Source organism: Triturus cristatus, chromosome 4_1 (assembly GCF_964204655.1).
Source record: "Triturus cristatus chromosome 4_1, aTriCri1.1, whole genome shotgun sequence".
Classification (NCBI taxonomy): Eukaryota; Metazoa; Chordata; class Amphibia; order Caudata; family Salamandridae; genus Triturus; species Triturus cristatus.
This window is the reverse complement of record NC_140585.1, coordinates 528,515,073-528,537,825: the sequence shown is the minus strand read 5'-3', so window position 1 is coordinate 528,537,825 and position 22,753 is coordinate 528,515,073. Positions and strand designations below refer to the sequence as shown.

The following is a 22,753-nucleotide window of genomic DNA, read 5'->3' as shown; positions in this document are numbered from 1 at the left end:
AACACAGAGTAGAGTTTGAACTATCATTCCGTCTTCTGCACTAACTCACCAAATTTGGTCATTCATCGCAGTCAGTTTATTTATAATGGTGCGCACCGGCCCGGTTTGCTCCAGGCGAACCGAGTGTAAACCAGATCCTGCTCCGTCTAATCTAACGGTTGTTTTTAGCATAGGTTGGATGTCTCGAAACTATGTGTGTCCTGGGTGTGGCGGAGGGGTGTCTAGTCGTGCATTGGGCCCACGCCTGCTCTGGATGTCCGGTACCTTAAATTGTCATTGCTACATGACGGATGGATACATTGTGGAATTTATGGCCTTTCTAGAGCCGGGTGTGAGGCTTGTTGTCTGGCGAATTTGAAAATGGTGCATGGTTCTGGTTTTATTGGAAGTTCCAAACGTAGATCAATTGGTGACTCTTTCAAAGTCGGGGCAAGAGAATTAAGCACCTGCTGTTCCCTTGCCCCTTCTCGACCGTGCTTTCACCACATAACTTTGTGTTGTGAATCCTCACGGGCTGTCGAGCACACAGTAAATGTTTAGATTAGAGGCTACAATTTCTCAGTCAGCAAACTGTGGAACTGTGTGCAGTATATTTTGTGGCTGGTCATGTTTTCTGTCCTCTCAGACTTGGGCACGGGTTGAACCAAACCTCGGTCGATAAGAAACAGTGGAAGGTGTGAAGTGCACAGTCTCTTCATACACCGTGATTGAATATTGTCTTTTAGCTTGAAATGTAGATTTGTTTTCTTTGTTGTAGTGAAGTACTTGCTGTGTCTCGCCCCATTCTCCATAAATACAGAGGCGAACAGGTGGCTAAACCTTGCTTGTTAGTTTCTGTATCTGCTGAATGTTACCACGACTGTCTGTATAAAGGTTGTGGGAGATTGTATCTGTAGTACTCTGAAAAGGCAGAGTAAGAAAAAGCGTTCAGGTGAGGTGGGGGTTGTAAGACCGTTGTCATTTAACTTTATGCTGTGCCCAACTAGTATCTGAGCACTGATCTATGTATTACATGTCAGTGTTATGTGGAAGGAGTGGTCTAGGGGCGAAATGTTTGTAGGAAGTTACAATATCTTAAGGCTGCAAATTAATAAAATAAACATTTTATATCAATATTGTATTGTATGTAGCATTAGTAAACCATCACCTTAAATCTGTATGTTTGTTTATGTACTATATACTCATTCATAAATGCACACTCGTATAGACACACAGGCATACACACTAAAACAGCAGTTTGTTCATCTGTAGGAGTGAAGTTATGTTTTTGAATGAAATGGGTAAGTTGTCGAGCCTCACATAGCTGCGTTTTGGCCGCCCAGCAAACAGGATCTACAACCTGCTTACTTCGTAAAAATCTTTTTAATTCTTTTCACAGGTGCAGAACAACAGAAAGAAAGAATTTTTTAGGGTTATTCTTTCTTCTAACAATCAATTAAGGACATAGTACATTCGTTTCAATGTTGTTAAAAGGAATCAGATTTTCCAGTCCAATTGAGGCAGCAGTGTTTAGTGATGAAAAACAACAGCCGACACATGTTTCGTCACAGATGTGCCTTTTTCGAGGCTTCAAAAAAGATGTCTCAGCGTAAAAAAAAGTGACATGCAAAATATATAGTATGGGCAAAGAAAAATATCGTCCCGAGTATTTCTTAGTACCAGTCTTGGCTAATTTAACCTATGCAGTCATAATATCTCCAAATTCCGAATTTCACCAAAGGAATAGTCACAATGTAGTAAGTACCGCAGTCAGCGAAAATGGAGGCATTCCAACTCCACTTGTATAGCGCCACCTCCCCTCCCAGGTGATGTGCAGCGCTCGGCAGCGCCTGGGAGGGGAGGTGGCATTCCTTTCAACCTACATAGATAACCACTGGACTGGCGGTCATCTCTAAATTTGACACATGGTAGCCCATCCGGTAATGCCCTCTACCACCCTGACAGATGGAGTATGTCTGTCAAAGAATAAATCGAGGTCGTAGGTATCTTGGGAACATAACCTATACCATTTTATGTCCAGACATTCCATGCTATATCCAGATGTTCCAAGTTTAGTGCTGCTGTCCTATAATATCTTCTCTCCCTAAATCGCTGGTACCTCAGTTACCTTTGTTATGTACATTGTTATTTAGTACATCACTGTGTTGCATGTCCAGGAACAGATGTGTACCTTACAATTGAAGGAAGAGCAATCTATTGAGTTGGCTCTTGTGTGCATATAAAAGTGTAATGAATTTACAGTGATTGGCAGCCTGTCCTACATAAGCACTGCCTCCATGTTATGGTTTATTTAAGTGTTGTACTGCTAGAATCGTATCATTAGAGCATACAGCAAGGATGTGCCAATCACATTATTAAGAAATTCAAAAATGCCTCACAGTAAAATGCTGTGGCTGAATGCACAAGATTTTGGATTGGATTTAGCTACTGACTGTACGTCAATGGAAAGAAGCAAGCTCTGATTAAACAGATTTGGTTGCTCTGATGTGGCATACAAGATATTTATGTAAATGTTGGTTATTTCAAAGTGCTGAGGCATAACCGATACAATAGAGTAACTGGGTGGGGTGATTTAGAGTCTAGACGAATGGGTGATAAACCATGTGCTGTGTCTTTCAGTCACCTCTCCCATTCTGTGTTGTGTTCGTTTTTATGTAGGTTTGAAAAATTACCATATTATAAACCATATGTACTTGGGGTTGGATCTCAGTTTTGGCTGAGGACATTCCAGAGTCTAGGTCGTTGTATGCACAGTGTTCTTTGTCCTTGGCCAATCCTCGATGGATATTACACAAGTGACTCTAAATGGATGTAGTATAGAGCCAGATTCTGTAAGTACTTGAACTTGACAGGGAGCCCTTTGGAGTGATTTAAGAGCAGGTTTCATATTGTCCAGCTTGCATAGATTAAGGCAAGTTGTGGCTGCCTGGTTCTGCTGGTATTGAACTTTTTCGAGCCTGCCAAAAAGTGTTTTGGAGAGGCCGAAGGAGAGGCATGCTATGATGGGGGCATGCATCGATTGAACTCTGTATTCACGTCAATGAATGGGAGGGTTTTTCAAATGAGAGAACATATATTTTCTTTGGGGGCAAAAGAGGGTGTGCGCATCAGTGAGAATCCCCAGATTCCTTACTTTAGGGAAAGAGAAGGGCCGCATCGCAAAATTTGATGGCCAAGCAAATGAAAATGACTCTGATCACTGAGATGTTGGTTTTGGTGGCATTCATACAGTGGAACTTGTGATCCAGCCACTAGGGTACTGTTCATTGGGTTCTCTGGCACATTATCCAAGTAAAAGTGTATTTTTAAGTTATCAACATATAACGGGAGGTTTGCCTGCTGCTATTCTAGAAGCTGCGCCAATAGGCATATTTATGAGTGGAAAAGAAAACATGAAAGGGCTTGGGCTCGTCCTTGAGATGCACCATGAGTCACATGATGTGTGAAGAGTTCAGAGGATGCTGTTCTGACTTTTTGGTTGTGATTGCAGCAAAATGAATTAACCCATTTCAGTATGGTTCCAGATAAACCTTCTTATTGTTTGACTACAACAAACAGGGTGATGAATGGAACGCTTGAATTATTCTCCGCTACTAGAAATTACACGGGACAGCAAACTGATCCTTTGTTTTTCATCCAGCATAGCCACAGATAGAAACCGCCCTTATGTAAATCAGCACTGACCCTGCTCCTCATGGGATTGGTCAATCCCAAACTGCCAGTCTAGGCCTCCTCGAGAAGGGAATACAAGCAACCCAGACCGGTTTCAGCCTCTTCAGTGGGATGCAGCTTGTTGCTTATTCCACAGTGAGCTTGGGACCCGTAACTGGACGTAACCATTGCTCGCTGTTTGAGTGTTCAGAGTTGGATTATCTTGTCTACAGTGTCAGATGTGGTGCACAAGTAGTATTAGTGCAGTTGTTTAGTCCTCATCCAAGAAAAGAAGCTCTTAACACCTATGCAAGACAGCTTTTTCTGGGCCTTTTGTGGGATGTAACACTGACTATTGGCCATGGAGCAGGTTGTTAAATTCAACATAATCCTGAATTGTCTCGGCACCTTCATCACCAGTAGCATGATTTTGCTACTGAAGAGATTGGTGATAGGTTGGGTAAGTGGCCAGGCCTTTGATAAGTTGGTAAGTGGTTAGGCCTTTTCGGGCAACAGGTATTTTACTAGCAAGAGATTTGATGGAATGCCTTCTGGATGAGTTTATCAAAATTGGCATTGTTTACTCTTGATGGCTATTTGGTTGCCTCTTCTCTGTCTGTTGTAGTGGATTTTCTTCTCTTCGGGCTGTGGAATATGCCATTTCTTTTCCAGATTTCACTTTTCTGCATTTCAGCGCCAAAATGTCTCAGCAGAAGCAATTATTTCCGGATTTGACACCCACCCGGAATATTCTGGTTTTGACAGGAGTCCAGCAGCATGTACAGGTCAGATGGTGCGGGCTGTTGTTTCTGTAGCATTGTAGGTTGACTTAAATACCTCTTTGCTTTTGTTTCTGAAGTGTCTGATGTGGATGGGAAAGGTGCAGTTGAAGCTGGGTGTAGTGGGTTTAGAGGCTCGGTCCGTGGACACAAAGGAATGGTCTAATGCTACTTGGGTTTGTCTGGCTAGTTTTGCTATCCTGTGGTTTTATTTGTCCATGAGGTCTATGCTTGGCTCTGTGTGCTGGACCACAAACCATTTGGTTGAAGTAGAGGGCCTTCACGTTGTTATGTTATGTTATGTAAGTTTATATTTGTAGAGCGCCAAATCACCAGATGGTCTCTAGGCGCTAGCAGCATTGACCAAGAACCGGGGATCCCTTAATCCCGCTGATACTCAGCACACAAAGAGATGGATTATCCAAAAGCCTCAGTGAACAGGATGGTCTTAAGTTTCCTCCTGAACGGCTGTAAGGTGGCTTCCCTGCCCATACTATCCGGTAGCTTGTTCCAAATCTGGGGAATCACCACTGAAAAAGCCCACCCTAACCCCCCGGTGTAGCTCTGTTAAAGCGCGGGCAGGCCAACAGGCAAGCCTCGGATGACCGGAGGTAGCGTCCAGGCACGTAGGGCTGCAAACGATCTTTGAAGTAATGGGGCGCCACTCCATACAGTGCTTTATGTGCAATGCACAGACCCTTGAACCTGGCCCTCTGCTTGATAGGAAGCCAGTGTAACTGTTGTAGCAGGGAAGTAGCATGCTCTTTTCTTGGCAGTTTAAAAATCAGTCTTGCCGCATCATTTAAAATCACCTGGAGTTTCCGCAGGGGTTTGTCAGGGAGTCCTGTGTACACTGCATTACCTTAATCCAAGCGTGACACGATAAGTGCCGTCACGACGGTACGCATGGTGGAAAATGTCAACAGGTCAGTGGTAGTTGTTGAAGGTCAGTGGTAGATTTTGCATTGGGTCTTTCCACCAACAAATTGAAGTTTCTCATAATCCAAATTTCATAGGCTTGGGTCTGTAGGTGGAGGAATTCATGCAGCAGTAAAGAGGTTGTGACCAGGATGGGAGTGGTAAATCACTGCTACATTGAATAATCTGTTTTGTTAGTGGTGCAACAGGTCACTCTGTGCTGACCGGATGAGAACGTATTGCCAGGAAGCGTGAGACAAGACATTCTGGTATTGTATGGTATGACTACCCTCGCTCTTGTTGCCCTTCTCTGTCCTTCAGTGTCATTTTGTGATCCGGAGGTAGCAGACCATCAAGGACAAGGAGCTGAGTGTGCTGTTTCCAAAGCCTGTTTCATTGAAGTCCGCTATATGTCAGTTGGATTCAGATAGGAGATTGTGGATGTCTGGTGTGCTGCTCAAAGCTGTTCGGGTGTTTACTATGCCAATTTTAAAAGCAGGGAGTAAGGTTCAGGATAGGTTTGGGACAGCTGTATTATTCACAGGGGCAGGCTGTGACTTAATTTTGGGGGATTCATTGATGGGGTTGTACAGGAGCTCGATAGGTGATGAGTGGGAGCCCTTCTGCACGTTGGATTCAGTGACTCAAGGATGTAGTGTTGAACATGAGTGTAAGAGTTACTTGGGAGTAGTGCAGTGGCACTAGTAGCGGAATCTGTGTATTTATTTATGCCGTATTGATTTTTTGATAGATCTCAATTGATACCTGATGTCATCATAGAAAAATTATGACAAAACAAGCATTTACAGTCCAAAAGGCAGACCGCCAACAGCAGACCTATTGGCTTTCAAAAGCTTGTTGAGAAATATTTGGATCCATAGTGTTGCTTGCCAAGCATCCATTGCCGTAAGTGTTGAAGCTTAACTCGAATTGCTGCCCAGCTGATCCTGGGGCAAGAGATTCACTATTTTGAAGAGAACTGTGAATTTCTTTGAAATGATAGCCTTAAACAAGAACCTCTGTATACTCAGATACAGTCTTAAGAAAATGCCTTACCAAATTATTCCCATGTATGGAAGCAAAGGGCATTATGTAATGTTCACTGTATCACTGTCCATTACATTTTCCTCTATTTATGCTCAATATAAAATCATTCAATACAATTATATAGTGCAATTCATAATACCACACTGCATAAATAAGCACGCCACTATTTTATCTAAAAATCGCTATTGGTATAAGAGTGTTATAACTTTTTTTAAATTCTGTTCCGGCATTGCAGGGACGACTTTCCCTTCACCAGCTATTCGTTTAGATATGGATAAATGTGTATGGTCTGTCATCTTAGAACCGTATCAGCCACCATAATTGTAAATTGTTTAAACACTTTTTTTATTGCCATTTATTGATATCACAGGACATACAGGTCGCATGTTTCTTAATTTTTCGTTGGGTTCAGTTTTACCCCTATGCTCTCCCCAGATCTTAGTGTTCGTGCGGGCAGCCTCGAGCCTCATAGGCAGCTTTAGTGCAATGTAGATGTCCGCTCCCCAAGCCTAGTTGACATGCACTGTAAAATTATAATTTCTCCACTCTCTAGCATCTCATGCGTGACAACCATCAAGCCTATGTGCCTTGTATCTATTAGCATCAGTACCTGATGTTATATGGAGCATGGTCAGCTTGAGATGCAAGTACAGCTCAGCAGTCCCCCGGGAACGGTCAGCTTGCCCCACCAGAATCCCTGCAAGGCTTGACCATGTCGTATGATGGAAGTCCCCAGGGCTAACCCCACTTTGCAGACAACTAGGAGCCTGAAACCTCTCAAAGCATCAAAGCCGCCCTCTGAGGGCCAGTTTAACCTCCTACCTCTCCTCATCTGACCTCATCCACACCTCTCCCAGTAAACCAAAGGTGTCAGGTGTATTAACTGCAAACCATATAGGGATAAGATTTTCTTATATCCTGGTGCAGCACAAAACTGCCCACTCTTTACACGTCCCTAAAACCTTACCTGGGAATGATACCTGGCACATAAAATGAATGTGCACTTTGACTCCTACATGTCACAATAATTTGTGCACCCGTTGCATCTGACACAGCCGTTGCAGAAAGTCTTTACTGTAGAATTTATAGTTCTCAGACTGTTTAGTAATGTTGAAAGGTGATCCTCCTGGACCTCAGTGCGGCCTTCGACACTGTGGACCATCCTACCTTAATCCAACGTTTGGGAGAAATTGGAGTAAGGGGTACGGCCCGGAAATGGCTAAAATCCTTTCTAGCAGACCGTTCCTTCCAAGTCTGGGAGAACGACAGCCACTCACCCGTTATCCCCCTCCGCTGTGGAGTACCGCAGGGCTCATCCCTAAGCCCTACGTTATTCAACGTATACTTGGCCCCACTGGAGAAACTGGTCAGTCCGTTCGGCGTGTCAATCATAAACTACGCCGACGACACCCAGCTGGTGGTTACCCTCTCACACCCCCACCACTCCCCCTCCGACCTTCACAGTTGCCTCACCGAAGTCCATCGCTGGATGAACCTCTCATCACTAAAACTAAACGGGTCAAAGACCGAGATACTAATGCTTGGCCACAAAGGACCCTCCCTGCCGACTCACCTCTGGCCCAACTGCCTGGGTGACCCCCCCGTTCCTAAGGAAGAAGTAAAAAGCCTAGGCGTCTGGATTGAAACAGACCTGAGCTTCAGAACTCAGGCAAAAAAGACGGCAGGAACATGCTTTGGACTACTCCGAGCCTGTAGAAAGGTCTTCCCCCTGCTCCCTGCGAACGCCAAGAAACTCCTGATTCAGGGCCTCATACTGGCGAGATTGGACTACTGCAACGCAATCTACCTGGGAGCTCCTGAAGCCACCCTCAACACCTTGCAGAAAGTCCAAAATGCCGCAGCCCGCCTGCTCACTGGCACACCTGCTAGTTCCTCGGCTAAGCCAGCCCTCAAGTTACTTCACTGGCTCCCAGTGAGAGAAAGGGTTGCCTTCAAGGCTCTCTGTCTTGCCCATTAAACCCTTAACAGCAACGGCCCCCCTCTCCTCAAGGAATTCATTATCCCTTACAAAGCGAATAGGGCCCTCTGATCCAGTGATGAAAATTTCATCACAGTCCCCAGAGTTAAAAAAGCCAGGGCCGGTGGCCGCCGCTTCTCGGTCCACACGGCCAAACACTGGAACAACCTCCCACGAAGACTGAGGACAGAACCCAATCTCTTCCAGTTCAGGAAAACTCTAAAGACCCTCCTTTTTCCTCAATCATAACACCCTCCCCGGCTGAAACCAATGGAGTCTCGGGTTTAGCGCTGGGATGCTCTAGGGTTACTATGCGCTCTACAAAACCTTTAAAATAAAAAATAAAATAAACTTTGAACCCGTATTCACTACAATAAAAGATGCGTTTAATATAAATGAACTAGAAAAGAATTTCTTGATGCGATTAATAAAATGACTGACATGTAATAAATTAATGTATAATCATTCATTGCAACTAAAATATTTATGATGGTAATGTGTGATATATTACAGGGATGATTGAATGTGTGATATATTGCATGGATAAATGTTAGTAATGTGTAGTTTGCTTTAAACCATCCTCTTTACTTCATTGCGTCTCCATTGCTGTAGCCTTACACACGATTCATAAACGGGTGCTAAATTGTCTGTGTAACTGGTAGGGATATCGCTCTTAGCTTTAAATGATCCTTATGTGTGTAGGATATTAGTATAGGTCAAACCATGTTTATTCAATGTATGCATTAATGTTACGTGTATGTCCTTTCAAAGTAATACCTGGGCACACTTGCTATTGTGAAATTACATTGCTTATTGTGGGATCACATGCATTTTAAATGTGCATCATTGATTAATGACTTAAGTTAGCACTGTTCTCAAAAGCCCATTTTTCACTGTATAATTCACGGTGCTCCCTTGTTATGCTGACTTTTTTTGCTGGTGTTCTCGGGGATTGCTATTCTGAATAGATACATTTCTTGTAACAGCAATAGATACATGTCTGGGAAAGGAATACAACTACGTAAACATGAGAGACCTGTGGCTAAATAAAAGACTAATGTGCTCTAGTCAGAGTGTGTGACCAAAACGGTGTACCCATGTCCAGTGTAGGATTTTTCTCTACTGTTGCAGTCAGCAATGTATGGCTACTGCGGACAATGGACTTCTTTTAATGGTGTAACCAAAGGAGGTGTTGTCCCACGAATTTGAGGATTATAATCACCCTATTGAATACGGACATTCTCTTGGAGCTGCTGTCTGTTTAGACTTGCCCTGAATCCTGCAGATGACTTCAAACTTCCCTTGTTGAGTTCCCTTTTCTGCATGTCTTATTTAGACTGACTCTTCTTTCCAACTTATTTAAGACTCCTGACCGAGTTTGTGTGATGCTACTGCTGGTGTTGTTACTACTTTTTCGCCTTATCCCTATTGTTTTCTATAGATGTATTTGATTCTTGAACTCTGAGTATTTCTGTGCTTGCAAGAATTAGATTGCTAATGCAAAGAAAAGAAAATTTAAGATTGTTTTCCGAGCATCAAATTCTTATCTTATTGTTTGGAATACAGTGATAGAACTTTTTGTTAGTGTATTACTAGTCCACCTTCATTTCAGGCTTGGCCTCCCTGTTTTGTGCTTATAAATTATGGTCTTGAGAGTGTCATTTATTTTGAATCGGATTACTAATTTGTAATAAACACCCTTGTACCTGGCTACCGATTCCTGGTCCTCATTGTGTAGTCAAATTGGTTGCACTGTAATCGAATTGAACATTGATGAGACAAGTGATGCTAACTCTCTTTCCCTTCAGTACGACATATAAAAGATCCATTGGAGGAACAAGATAGAGAGTAAGTAAGTGATTTAGTGATCTATCTCCAGAGGGGGGCCAATCTCCCCCGATGCCGGTGGGCCTACAAATGCTGGGTCAAATCTGGTAGCAAAGGATGGCTTTGTCCACTGATCTGAGATAGTTAGGGTGTCTGCTCTAGACATTGCCCAGCCCAAATGTCATTCGTTCGGTCGGAGGATTGATGGAATATCACTGATGCAGAGACGACTTGTAGCAGTGGAGAAGTGTGGGTATCAATAGGGTTGCGCGTTGCAATTGGTTATGCTTAAATTGCAGTGTTTTGCAGTGACTGTATGTTGTCATGTGTAGCTGAATTAAGTTGATATGAGTGTGGCACTTGATGCAGAGAATTTGAAGTAGTTATCCGGTCCATCATGGCCCAAGTCTCCGGAATATAAACCTACGTAGTGGATCTCAGTGTCGAAACACTGGGTGTAGTTGTCTGCTGTGCTGTGGTGCTTGTCTTTAGACATCGTCAACAGCATCTTTAAGTTATGAACTTGTTCTTTCTGTGGTTGTGAGAAGTGGTTGGTATAGTTGAGCTCAGTGCATAAAGAATAACTGTATCAATCTGAGCGAGACTCCACTGGTCGAGGTTTCCTTTGAGGTGAATGTTAGAACAGCTTGGAATTTGCTATTTTGTGTATAAATAATCTTTCATTTCATTAGTGGAGCAGACAGACTTAGTTGTTGAAAACGCTTGCATTTGTTGAGCGGATTGCTTAGAAAATGCGCTTGAGAAAATTGAAGTGAGCTGCTGTGAGCTTGATGTCAAAATGTGTTGCGCTGGTATAGATTGGCTGGTGTAATTGGTAGCATACGTCATAGAGAGGCGAGCTGGCATTGATTGTGATCACCGAACAAGAGAATAGTGGGAGAAATACATTTCCTGGTTCAAACGCAAAGCCTTTTGTGAACAGTATATTAGATTAACAAAATCATTTTTTTAATGCTATGAAACACATGGTAAGGGGAGATGTGATTGTGCCCATTAGAGAAGGAGAGGAGAGACCACCTGAAGGTACGTCAGGTTGCATTATGTTGACAGATGAGGGCTTTCACATATGCCTTCGGCTCGCACAATGGCAAAACATCACAGAGAAAGATGGTGCATTGCAGTTTCTTAATATGAGAACTATTGAGAATTTTAGGAGGAATTTGTACAAACTGAAACAGCATCCTAGATCGCCCCAAAATTAAGCACTTAATCCTGGGGAATATGTTGCACATCTTAAAGAAAGCGAGAGGTATCAAGGGAGAGTTAAGAAAGCAATACGCACTTGTGCGGATGCTAGGTGGGATGCACAACCGAAAACATGGAGGATTGACAAAATTAAGGGAACCTGGTCATATCCTATACTGACAACTTAGGGAGAAGATCAGGGTAAGAAACATAAAGTAGAGACAGAAGAGAACGAGAATTGTCCTGAAGATAGTGTCAGTGATATGGATTAGGATTTTGTGACCAAATTATTGTTAAATCGGCCACCTCCATATAATGAGACACCAGTTGTTGGACCGAGTGTTTCACCTGTTGGTGGAACCTTTGAAGTGCCTTCTGTGCCATTCAGCATGAAACCAAATTTATTCGGAGGAAATTCAGTGATGACAGATTCTTCCATGTCGCATGCTCTTAATGCCCCAGATTCATGGACTGTTCCAGTAACTATAGGTTTTTTAGTCCCTTTACATAAACCCGGAGTAACAGGAAATTCTACTCATACTTTGGATGTTCCTACAGGGAAAACGGTTGTAACTGACAATTAGACAGGCCCAGTACAAAGACCAGTTCCCCAGACTTCTATGGTTCAGAGTGAAGCTAACACTAAAGGTGTTCCAGGTGCAACCTCTACTGCATATCATACTGGGATTGACTGTCCCGAAGGTTTCCTCAGAGACAGACACCTTTTTTAACGCCCAATTCGACTGCCCCACCAATGAGGAATTACAATGAGTAATTAGAATCCCCCCAGGACCAAGATGCCTACGGGAACACCAGCTTCTGATATATCGCTGTTGCATTTACTGCCTGCCTTTTAGCAGTGGTGCCCACATTGGGGAAATAATTCTGAATACCCCGGCATAACAGCCAGGTCTTCTGCCGAGAATTTGATGATTGGCTCAGAAGCATAGACACCTCGACAAAGAGTGGAACTCATGGAACGAATGGAGGAACTACTGTTCACACTCCTGAGAGAGAAAGGCATGGATGTGGCTAAATTAAACATAGACTTGGAAGAACTGTTGGTTGGAACTCTTAGTTCGACTCGTTTAGAGGCTTATCGAAAGGATGAGCTCTTATTCCTGTGTAAGGACTTCACTAGGCGTGCTGGTCAAGCTGATGACAGACTCACAGAACTAGCTCAGAAGCATGGGATTAACATCCAGCAATTAGAATTCTTACAGTGTGGCTACAGGTTGAGGTTTAACGTCCGAGATATTGCAAACATGCGCCCACCTGGAATGAAATTACAGCTCAGGGAATTGATACCCAATGTACAGAAATAGAGTGAGTGTGACAAATGGGAAGGTAGAGGATCAAAGAAAAAGGAGGCAAGGAAATTCAGGATACAAATGCCTCCATCTGGAACAGAGGAGGACGATGAAAATGTACATATGCTACCCATAAGAGAGGTGCCTGGTGGAGGGTATGTACACATGTTATGGAGTAGGGTTGATCCTACATCCTTCACAAATGACTTCCTGAAATTGAGTGAGAATCCCGTAGAATTGTACCGACAGGTTGAGAGATTTTTGAGGATATCCAAGGTTTTATGGAAGGATGTGGATACCTTATTCGAGATTGTGGTTCCAAGTAACTTGTGGATTGAATGCAAGGTTGCTGTTGATTGGCCTGATGTGGAGCCAATGAGACACCCCCATAGGCAAGCTCCATCCCCAATACTCATGAAAAAGTACCAGCAGGTGATTGATTACTTATTTGAAATCAAAAATATCTCCGAAAGAGGTCGATCGGGTCAAAATTGACAGGACGACCCAGGAATCCAAAGAGTCAATTCACACTTACTACAAAAGATTGTTGTAGGCGTTCAAGCAATTCAGTGGGACTGAGAATATATCAGACAAAGAGATGGGACATTTTGTTCACAGATTTGTGCATGGGTTGAGACCTGAGGTTAGTTCTATGATTCAACAACATTTGATCGGTTGGCAGAGTAAACCTATTGATGTGATCCGGCAAAATATGCAAAATATTGCAGCGTGAATTGGAAATGAAACACACAAAGATACAGAGTTCAGAGTCCCAATGTACCCCAAGCCCTAGTGATGCAAGTTCCTCAAACCCCGATGCCACAACAGAATGCAAATGTTCAGCCCTACAATATGAATCCGGTCCCCAATGCAGACACTAATCCCTTTTGTGAATCAAAACATGTACCAACAATTTTCTATGCTTCGAATGGATGGTTTCAACTCGGACCTGTCACAATGACGGGGCATTCAAGTGGAGGAGGAGTGTGTGCTTGGCACAACATTAGAGGAACACCAGAGTGGTCAATACGTGGATGGCGAGGTAAATGAGAATACTGTCTCATTCCTTGATGACACTGGTGCTACCCACTCTACTCTGAGAACAGCAGAGGTTCACAACCTACCCCTCTCAGGAGAAAGAATACAAGTTGTAGGAGTTGCCAATAAACAATTGCTTAGCCCAGTTTCAGAAGTGGTACCTTTTAAAATAGGGTTTTTTGAAGATCATCACTGATTTCTGGTGTGTAATTTGAGTCCTGTCAATATACTGGGACGCGACCTCCTATGTAAACTAAACTGTTCCATTTACCGTACCCTACTCACCACAAGGACATTTTCTTCAAGCTTGCTAGACAGAGATCAGACGTGGGAACGTACCCTTTACTAACTAAAGATGAACTGATGAACCTTGAACTGAGAGACACCGTGCTGTCTGAAATCTGGGACTTTTCAGGTAACGATATTGGACTTATCAAAGGCGTTTAACCAGTCAGCATCATTCTGAAGCCAAACCCAGAGTCTCCAAGAATCCCACAATACAATTTGACCCCTGAAACATTTGCTGTTATTGCTCCTGTGATTGACTCAATGTTGTAACAAGGCATTCTGAGGGAGATTATGGGGAATCCATGTAACCCGGCCATCATGGGTTTGCAGAAACCCAATGACAAGTACCACATAATTCAGGATCTGCAAAAGGTAAATTCAATAGAAGTTCCTTGTTGTCCTGCGGTACCGAATCCTGCTGTGATATTGTTTTCAGAATCCATGTGAGGCCCATTGGTTCTCTGTCACTGATTTTTGTGTCAAGCCTTTTTCTCTATTCCATTGCATGAGGATAGTCCATTTCCCTTCTTCCTGTTTCAGCAGCCTTGTCTTGGCATGGTGCAGAGTCCCTCAAGGGTATACGGAGATCCCCTCAATTTTCAATCAGATGTTCAAGAAGAGTTTAGAAAATTTAGTGATGCCTCAGCACTCAGTACTAGTCCAATATATCAATGACCTGTTGGTGGTGACGAATATGCAAGAGGCTTGCAAACATGACACTATAGCTTCGCTGTACCACTTAGTTGAGAATGGACATTAAGTGTCTCCAACCAAATTGCAGTTCTGCCAGAAAGAAGTTCTGTACCTACGACACCACATTGAGAAAGGAGCTCAGGTGGTGTCACAAGAGAGGATCTTGTCAATCCTGAAAATGAATTGACAACTACCCAGAAAGAAGTCCAAATGTTTATGGGAATGGTGGGACCGAGGATTGTCAACTTTTGTCTCATGGCCAAACCTCTTCAGAGGTTGACACACAAAGACATGTCGGATCCGGCACCATGGGATGACAGCTGTATTCATGCCTTCTCAGAGCTGCGAGAATGCCTCTGCTGTTTTGCAGTGAGAGAGTGAGCTGCACTCTCTCAGTGCTTTCCCAAATTCCTGACAGTTCTCGAGTACCAGTGGCCTATTTTTCTGCCATAGTTGATCCTGTAGCTGCCTGGTTGCCTAATAGCTGTTGCTTCCACCTGTGTGAGTCTTGAATATTGTAAAAGTATAGTTATGGGTCACCCTTTTGCCGTCTTTGTACGCCACTTAGTGGCCGTGTTGCTAATGCATACTTGAACACAGCACCATATCAAAAGATGGCTCACCAGGTATGACCAAATCATCCTGGGGGCCGAGAACATCACCCTTAGGAGGTGTACTATTCTGAATCCTGCCACCTTTTTACCCCTTCCTGAAAACAAGACTGTGGGTGATGAAGCTGAACATGATGCCTAGATGTTACTGAGCTATGCAGGAAGCCAAGACCAAACATACAAGATATGCCACTACCCAAATCTGATCATGTGTTTGTTGATGGCTCCTGTTTACATGACCATGATTGAAATTTAAAAACCGCTTACGCAGTCTGCACTGTTGCAGGTGTGGTCGAAGCCTCTTGGCTTCAAAGAGTGTTTTCAGCACAATTGGCCAAATTGATTGCTCTTACTAGGGCATGCTGTGTTTCAGACCAGTGAAGAGTGATGATTTTCACTGATAGTTAGTACCGCTTTGGTGTCGTTCATGACTTTGGGCATTTGTGGTCCCAATGTGGTTTCATGACCTCTTCTGAGTCACCAATCCGAAATGGAGAGAGTGTTTGACTCCTCCTCCACTCCCTACAATTGTCTACCCAAATTGCAGTGATAAAATGTGCCACCCATGCACAGCATGTGAATTTAGAAGATTCTAAAAGCTGACCTGTTGTTGTTGCAGGTGACTTGTTTGTTTCCTCTAATCTATATGTTGTCTTCACAGATTTACTTGGAAAACCCTATGTTACAATTATTGTGCAAAAGTAAATATAAACATTTGAGAGGGCATGGTATAGGCCGCTCACTTCAGCCACTGGCTTCCATAGGTATTATAGGTTTGTCATGTTTTCCCATTCCTAAAATGACCTGTCTATCGAAGCAATGGCATTTTAAGGATGGTTACTTTCATTTCCTTTGGTGATGGTGCTCAAGTAGCCCTTTCATTTAACTGAAGAAGCAACGAGAAGCTTTTTTGCTTAGGAAAAGTGTTTGTCCATAAAATCGGCTAAGACTGTTCGCTAATGACCCTTATTCACAACGTTTTCTTACATCGGCACCGAGAATACTGGTCCATTGTCCAAATATTTTTTTGAACAATGTTTTGTTGTTTGTGGCTTTGACGTCCATCACTTATAATGCAAGCGTTGTCTTCTGACCTTTTAAAACACACGTCTGAGGGTACAGATCAGCTCTGCTAATGCAGTCTGGTGAATAAATGAGCTCTGCTCCCACCTTCAATGTTGCTGTAGACCTATAGATTGCTTCACTCTCGCAGTTTCTTTAAAGGGGAGCTGGCAGCAGCACATACAGAGTCACCAACTTATTATTGAACTCTTTCCCTAACAATATAGCAGGCCTACTCGCTTTGCCACTACATATTTTAAGAAGCGAGACCTGTTGGCATTCCAATTGCTCGTTAACAATGGTGCTGGAATTTGATTACCACATTGAAAACATGGTAACTTGAATTAACTATAGAAAAGGGAACCCTGTCCTCAAAATATACCTGTCATCGAAGTATATACCTTTTGCCAACTCTTCATATACCTGCCTAGTACTATTACATTCTGTAGGAAACGCTCCAGTAATCAGCTGGCCTTTCACCTCATGTAGCAGGTTACAGTTCTGTAATTGTATGTATTTCGATATTTGACAGACATTGTGCCACATCATTCATGGCTTCTTTTGTCGTTGCAGGGAATGTTGAGCGTGCATATAGTGTTCCCGAGCATGTCTATTCACAGAACGTGACCGAGAAAGACTACAAGACTTTTCCATCACAGGGTTGGAATTCATACAGCAGTACGAAGGTGAGAAAAGTTGTTACTAACATTTGTGAAAGTATAACATGAAAACGCAAAAAGTACTAACGCAAAAATGAAGGAAAAAATCCCAATGCATCTCTTTGCATAAATTTATATTTGCAGAACGTATGCTAATGTGTGCACACACAGTGGCGGCTGCTGATAATTTAAAGTGGTGAGGCGAGCAAACTTCTACTGAGAGAAACCAGCAGTGCATTTCAGCTCGAGCCATGACTCAAAGCTTTGTAGTTGAGGCAGAATGCAGTGCGAGTGTCGCACAGTGCCTATCAGTGGGTCAAAAAGGTGCGACTGCTGACCCCAGCAAAATGAAATAAAACGCTTGTATGCAATAAACAGTAACTAAATCGCTGATATGCATCACATTAATAGTGTAAAGTTAAAAATTTTAATATAATGCATGTCAGCGATTTAATTACTGTTTACATTGCCGATTCCTGTTGTGCTCTACACTAAATGTCTTCTCAAGGGGGTTGGGGGTACAGTGCTTAACAGTCTGAAGGCTCTTTGCACTGTCCCTCTTCCTGTTGGTGCTGTGCGCAGTGACTGGGAAGCCACACAGTGTCTGTTTTGTTGGTGGACAAACTGCTTGATGACCTGATGATGCTGGTTGGGCTGTATGGGCAGCTGCACTACTTGGTTGCTCTTCAGTATGCAGTTCACAGAGCCCAAGTGCTTGTTGGAGCTGCCCACGTTGCTTGGTTTCTTGTTGGGGACTGGTTACGTATCTTGGTTTCTTGTTTTAAATCTATACGGTGCTTGGTTGTTTTTTTTGCGTCTGTGCAAGTGACCTTTCCCTAATGACTGAAAAAGATAAGTAGCCGCCAGCCACTGCCATCATCATGGAGGCAGATCTGCCAACTGTACAGCACGCCACCGCTCAAAAGTACTGTACAATCACATAATTCTCCCAACATGACCCCTGTTCTGATCTCACACAAGTGGAACAAACCAGGGACGTTGCGGTGGCGGTCTGGGGGGGGGAGGATTGTGGAGGCGTTCAGCTAGGGGTTATTCGCATAGGTCCCGCTCTTTTCAGGGCGCGCTTTACTAGTGTTACATTTGTTTGTACAACAGGCTTAGCGTGTTTTAGTGATATATTCACAATAAGCGAGATACATTTACCAACCACTAGGCGTTGCTGCATAACCATTGAAGGGCCCTGCATCACATTGTTGTCCTGAGCTCCTTGTATATGAAGGGGTGCACAAGCATGACACAGGCATGTCCCCTCATGCACAACTCTAGGCAGGCTCAGCTGAAGGGCACAGTGGGCAAGAATCCGAATGTTTATTTCACCGCACTGAGAAGCACTAGTGTGAAGCCCCTGGGTGTCACAGACACCCACGCAACTCTTGTGATGACTTGCGCAGTGACTGTGATGCCAGTGTCTTGGGGCACAGGCACTGAGCGGCCGAGCAGCAGCTGTGTGGAGATGTCATGCATGTGTGCTGCTGTGCCCAATAGTAGTATTGTGTCTACTACGCCAGAGAAAAAAGTTGGGCACCGGCAGTTCTTATTTTACAAATTAAGCACTGAGCATAAGGTGCTCCCAACATAAGATTACAGTTGAACGGTTACCGAATGGTTTTCAGCGCTACTGTATATGAAATTTTAAACATGGCCCAACATAGACGATAACGAGTGCTAAGCACAATGCATGGACATCCTTTGAGTTCATTAAACCTATCTGCTTTTGATCAGGCCAGAACCAAAATGACTCTCTCCACGAACTCCTTTGCAATGTTGTTAGTGCTGCAAGTCCTGACTAATCCAGACACTGCTCCCTTGCCGAGAGCAGTGCCAGGATTGGTTCGGCCATGTGGACCCAGCGGTCATTCTGAGCGCAGGGACCTGCGCTCTCCTCTCCTCTCCTCTCACTGTGCACAGATGGTGGTAGGCCTCTAGTGAGCATGTCAGGCTGATCTCTGAAAGGCAGTTGGCCAACCTGAAGTGCACTTTGAAGTGCGTGTCGACGTCCAGGAGGTGACCCTTCATTCTATTTTTAAGTCCGCCCCCATCCAATCATCACTATGCAACCTGGCTCCGCTTGTGGCCAAATAAAAAAAATCAAAATCCACAGCACCCGCGGCCTGAAAACTGTAGCTTTATCTATATTAAAATCAGGGGCAGGTGGGGGCAAATATAAGGTGGCAATGCCTGACGCTCTAATAAAGGAGTAGCTGCTGCACAAACATGAAACGCGCATTGCTTTTTAATCCACTTGCAAGTTCTACATTTCCCGAAAGTGTGTTTATCTCATAGCAGAGGAGAAATAGAATACACTTGCCAGGGTTCATAATGACTTCAATAGTTAACCACATAATACTGCAAATACATTCATACATATTGGAATTGTGTAGGTCCATAGAAAATCTTGATAAAGTTCTATTTAGAATGCAACAAGGATTCAGGGAAATGTAATATGTAAAAGGAGACTCAATTAGCAGGTCTGGCATGGAAAAGATTAAACATTCCAAAAAGAAAATGTTCCCACCCTCCTCCACTGTGAGTTCTCAGAAATGTACTGTTCTGCTTGGGAAAGTGGAAAAATACTATGTGTTTTTTCCAAGCATTAAATAATTGTAAGAAACATTTTCTTAGAGGATGGGGCTAGTAGAGCACCAGTGAAAACTGCAGGGGCTATTCGCAAACATATTTTACACTTTTGAGTAATTTAGATGTGTAATTCACTCTTACAGTTGCAGTTTGGGAATAACCACCAGGACCTTCAGTTTGGTAGCAACATGGATCTTACACTTTTGGAGTACATTTACACTCATTTTGTGAATATCAAAAAAGTAGTAAAGTTACTCAAAAGTGTTAATTGCTCAAAAGTGTAAGTTACTTTTCTGAATCAGGCACTTTGAGTCTAAATTCTCTTTTCCTACACATTTCTCTTCCCCAGCCCGTTAGGTTGTTGTGAAGTAACTGTTATAAAATTTAATAAAACCTTGTAAACCTCAGGGTTTCTCAACCTGTGACTTCCTTATGAAGTAGTATCTCATTAAACATGTAGAGGACATGTCAATTGTGGAATTTCACATTTTTCTTTATAGATAAGATAATTTTAAAACGGTTTAATTATGAAATAAAAGGCAAGTGCACAACTGGAAGATTTTATTTTACTTGTAAAACATGGACATCATTTAGGAACGCAGATGTCTTTTAAAATTACTTTAGATTTTTGTTATACTGCAGAAATGTTCTCTGGCTTATTTTCTGCTTTATGAACTATGCATTCCACTGGCTGGGACTGTTTACAGGTAGGAATTTATAAAATGGTTACTTATATGAATGCTGAATTAAATATTCTTTTTAATTTGTCATGTGCCTGTTTTTAGAGTGAAGCAAGGGTTTATTTTTAGAGAAAGTTTAATTATTTTGGAATAGCTGTGAAGTGGAAGAAATTGTAGACCCATGGCTAGCATGGATGCACATTATAATACTCCTTTTATTAGGAGAAAAGTAGATTTGGGAAGTCCAGATGAGGAAGGAGATTCCACAGTTGTTTCAAATGAGAAACTAGGAACCACAAATCTGTAAAAAAATAAAATTAAAAAAAGACTATTTTGAGGAAGTGAGGAATAATTATTAATGTGGGTATCCAACGATTTGCAACCATTTATCTCTGCGTCAGTAATCCTTTAATTGTTCCTCCTTTATACCAGTTTGGGACCTCTGAGTGGAAAAAATGAAATGGCGTTTCTTTTTATGTAATGATCCTTGGTGAACATTAGTGAAAATATGGTGGTATACACAGTAAGATAATATGTACCCATACCACTTCAGTAACTGACCATGTGCTGTGAATACTGTACGATAAACACAACAAGGGATGCATTTCAGTTTGGTTCAGTTCAATCTGCATTAAAGTCACAGTTCCTTTCTGTTAAAACATACAAGTTCAGTTTTTATGTCAATATCATCAAAATTCCTTTGCACACTTTCAGTGGTGCTTGTACGTATCGCAGTCTTTGCTTCAAGTTGAAATGTCTTGTAGCAGTATTTATGTATTGCTGCTAAATGAAATTTAAATAATTTAATGTACATGCAGAAACCTCATTTGTCAATAAGTTCTGCTTGTAACATGAAGTACAGTAGCTCTTTGATGTGTGGACTTTTAAAGTTAATCTTGGTTCAATTACCTTGGTACAGATCACTGAACCGGTAGTATTCAATGTCTTAATAGTCTCTTTGCCTTCAGTCTGTATTTACCTTTGAGTTTGGAAAATGTATCTGTTTGTTAACAAAAATAGGAAAATGATATCATCAAAATATAAAGATGCACTACAAATTTCACTGAAGCCATAGCAACTGCTCCTACGGTTACATTTCAAGTGTATGTCACAATATTTTCCTGATTTGTTCTTTGTAACTCAGTTTGGCTTTCAGGTTTTTGTCATTGTGCAGACAGTAGTGTAGATTAGGTAGTCAACATTCTTCGTGGACTTGGAAATATAAACAAAATGAAGACTAGAGGCCCGATTCACAAAAGTAATCTGAGACAAAATCCTAACTTTGCGACTTTCGGTATTCACAAAAGGCATTTAGCAGAATTAAAGTTAGGATTTTGTCTCAGTTAAACTTAAGTTTGTCTTAAGTTTAACTTAAGACCAAAACGTAAGATTGACTGAGGTAAAATCCTAACTTTAGTACTCCTGAATGCCGTCTGTGAATACCAAAAGTTGTAAAGTAAGGATTTTGTCTCAGATTACTTTTGTGAATCGGGCCCATGGTTATTAAATGTAGTAATTCTGGTACTCTTAGTCTGTTAGATTTTGGGTGTTATCTGTGCATGCCCAACTACCTTTCCTATGACAGTTGTGGCCACTTATCTTTCTGAATGGTTGAGTGATGGGGGTTTGGGTGTGTAGGTAGAAAAAATCTTCATGGCAGAGGTATACGGAATAGTTGATAAGAAAATTGATAGAATGAACAGAGTAAATTTCTACAAGTTAATTATGGATCAATTTTAATTTGATAGGATTCTTTTTTTATTAATTAACCATTACTTTATTTCAGACACAAAAGAAAAGTAGCAACAGTGTGAGGGTTTAAGGTTTAGGGTAATAATTCTGAAGATTTTGCTTTTTGATGTCTAGATTCTTCTACTTTGCTCACATAGCCTTTTCTTGTTACTTCATGGCCATTAGTCTCTATTCGTTTATTTTCCTGTGATGGCATGGTCTCTAAATTCTTGTTTTGGTATGTTTTTATTAATTACAGATTTTGTAAATTCCTACTGGCCTGTTAAAGAATATCTCTGGTGGTTTTCCAAGTTGAAGAGTTTACCAAGGGTATAAGCTGGGCAGTTGCAAATGTGGTCAATTTTGGGCATCTGACTTACTAGTTGTGCACACTGATGATAGGGTCGCAAGTTAAAGGAAGGTGGAGGACTTGCCATATGGTGATTGGGAAAGGTTGGTCTTTAATATCCTAGTGGAGCCGGATGAAGTGTGTAAGAAGGGTGCATATGCATATATTTTAAAAACAAATCTTGTATATTTTAGTACTTAGCAATATTTTTTCTTAATATTTTAAGTCTGTCTATATGTACCTTGTTTAAGTGTGCAACTGCATAAATCAAACGTAAGACCTTGGTTGTCCCTTTAAATAATAGGTTTAAGCTAGTCCAGGTATCATA

The 22,753-nt window shown here is 42.2% G+C and overlaps 1 protein-coding gene across 1 annotated transcript in view; it reads left to right on the top strand.

The window, feature by feature from the left end:
* The window catches only part of PKP2 (plakophilin 2), a 416,690-nt gene that overhangs the window by 57,374 nt on the left and 336,563 nt on the right, over nucleotides 1-22,753 (top strand). The window contains exon 2 of the mRNA XM_085652804.1: nucleotides 16,982-17,094. Within this exon, the coding sequence (XP_085508930.1) occupies nucleotides 16,982-17,094 (113 nt within the window). The remainder of the gene's footprint in view (nucleotides 1-16,981; nucleotides 17,095-22,753) is intronic.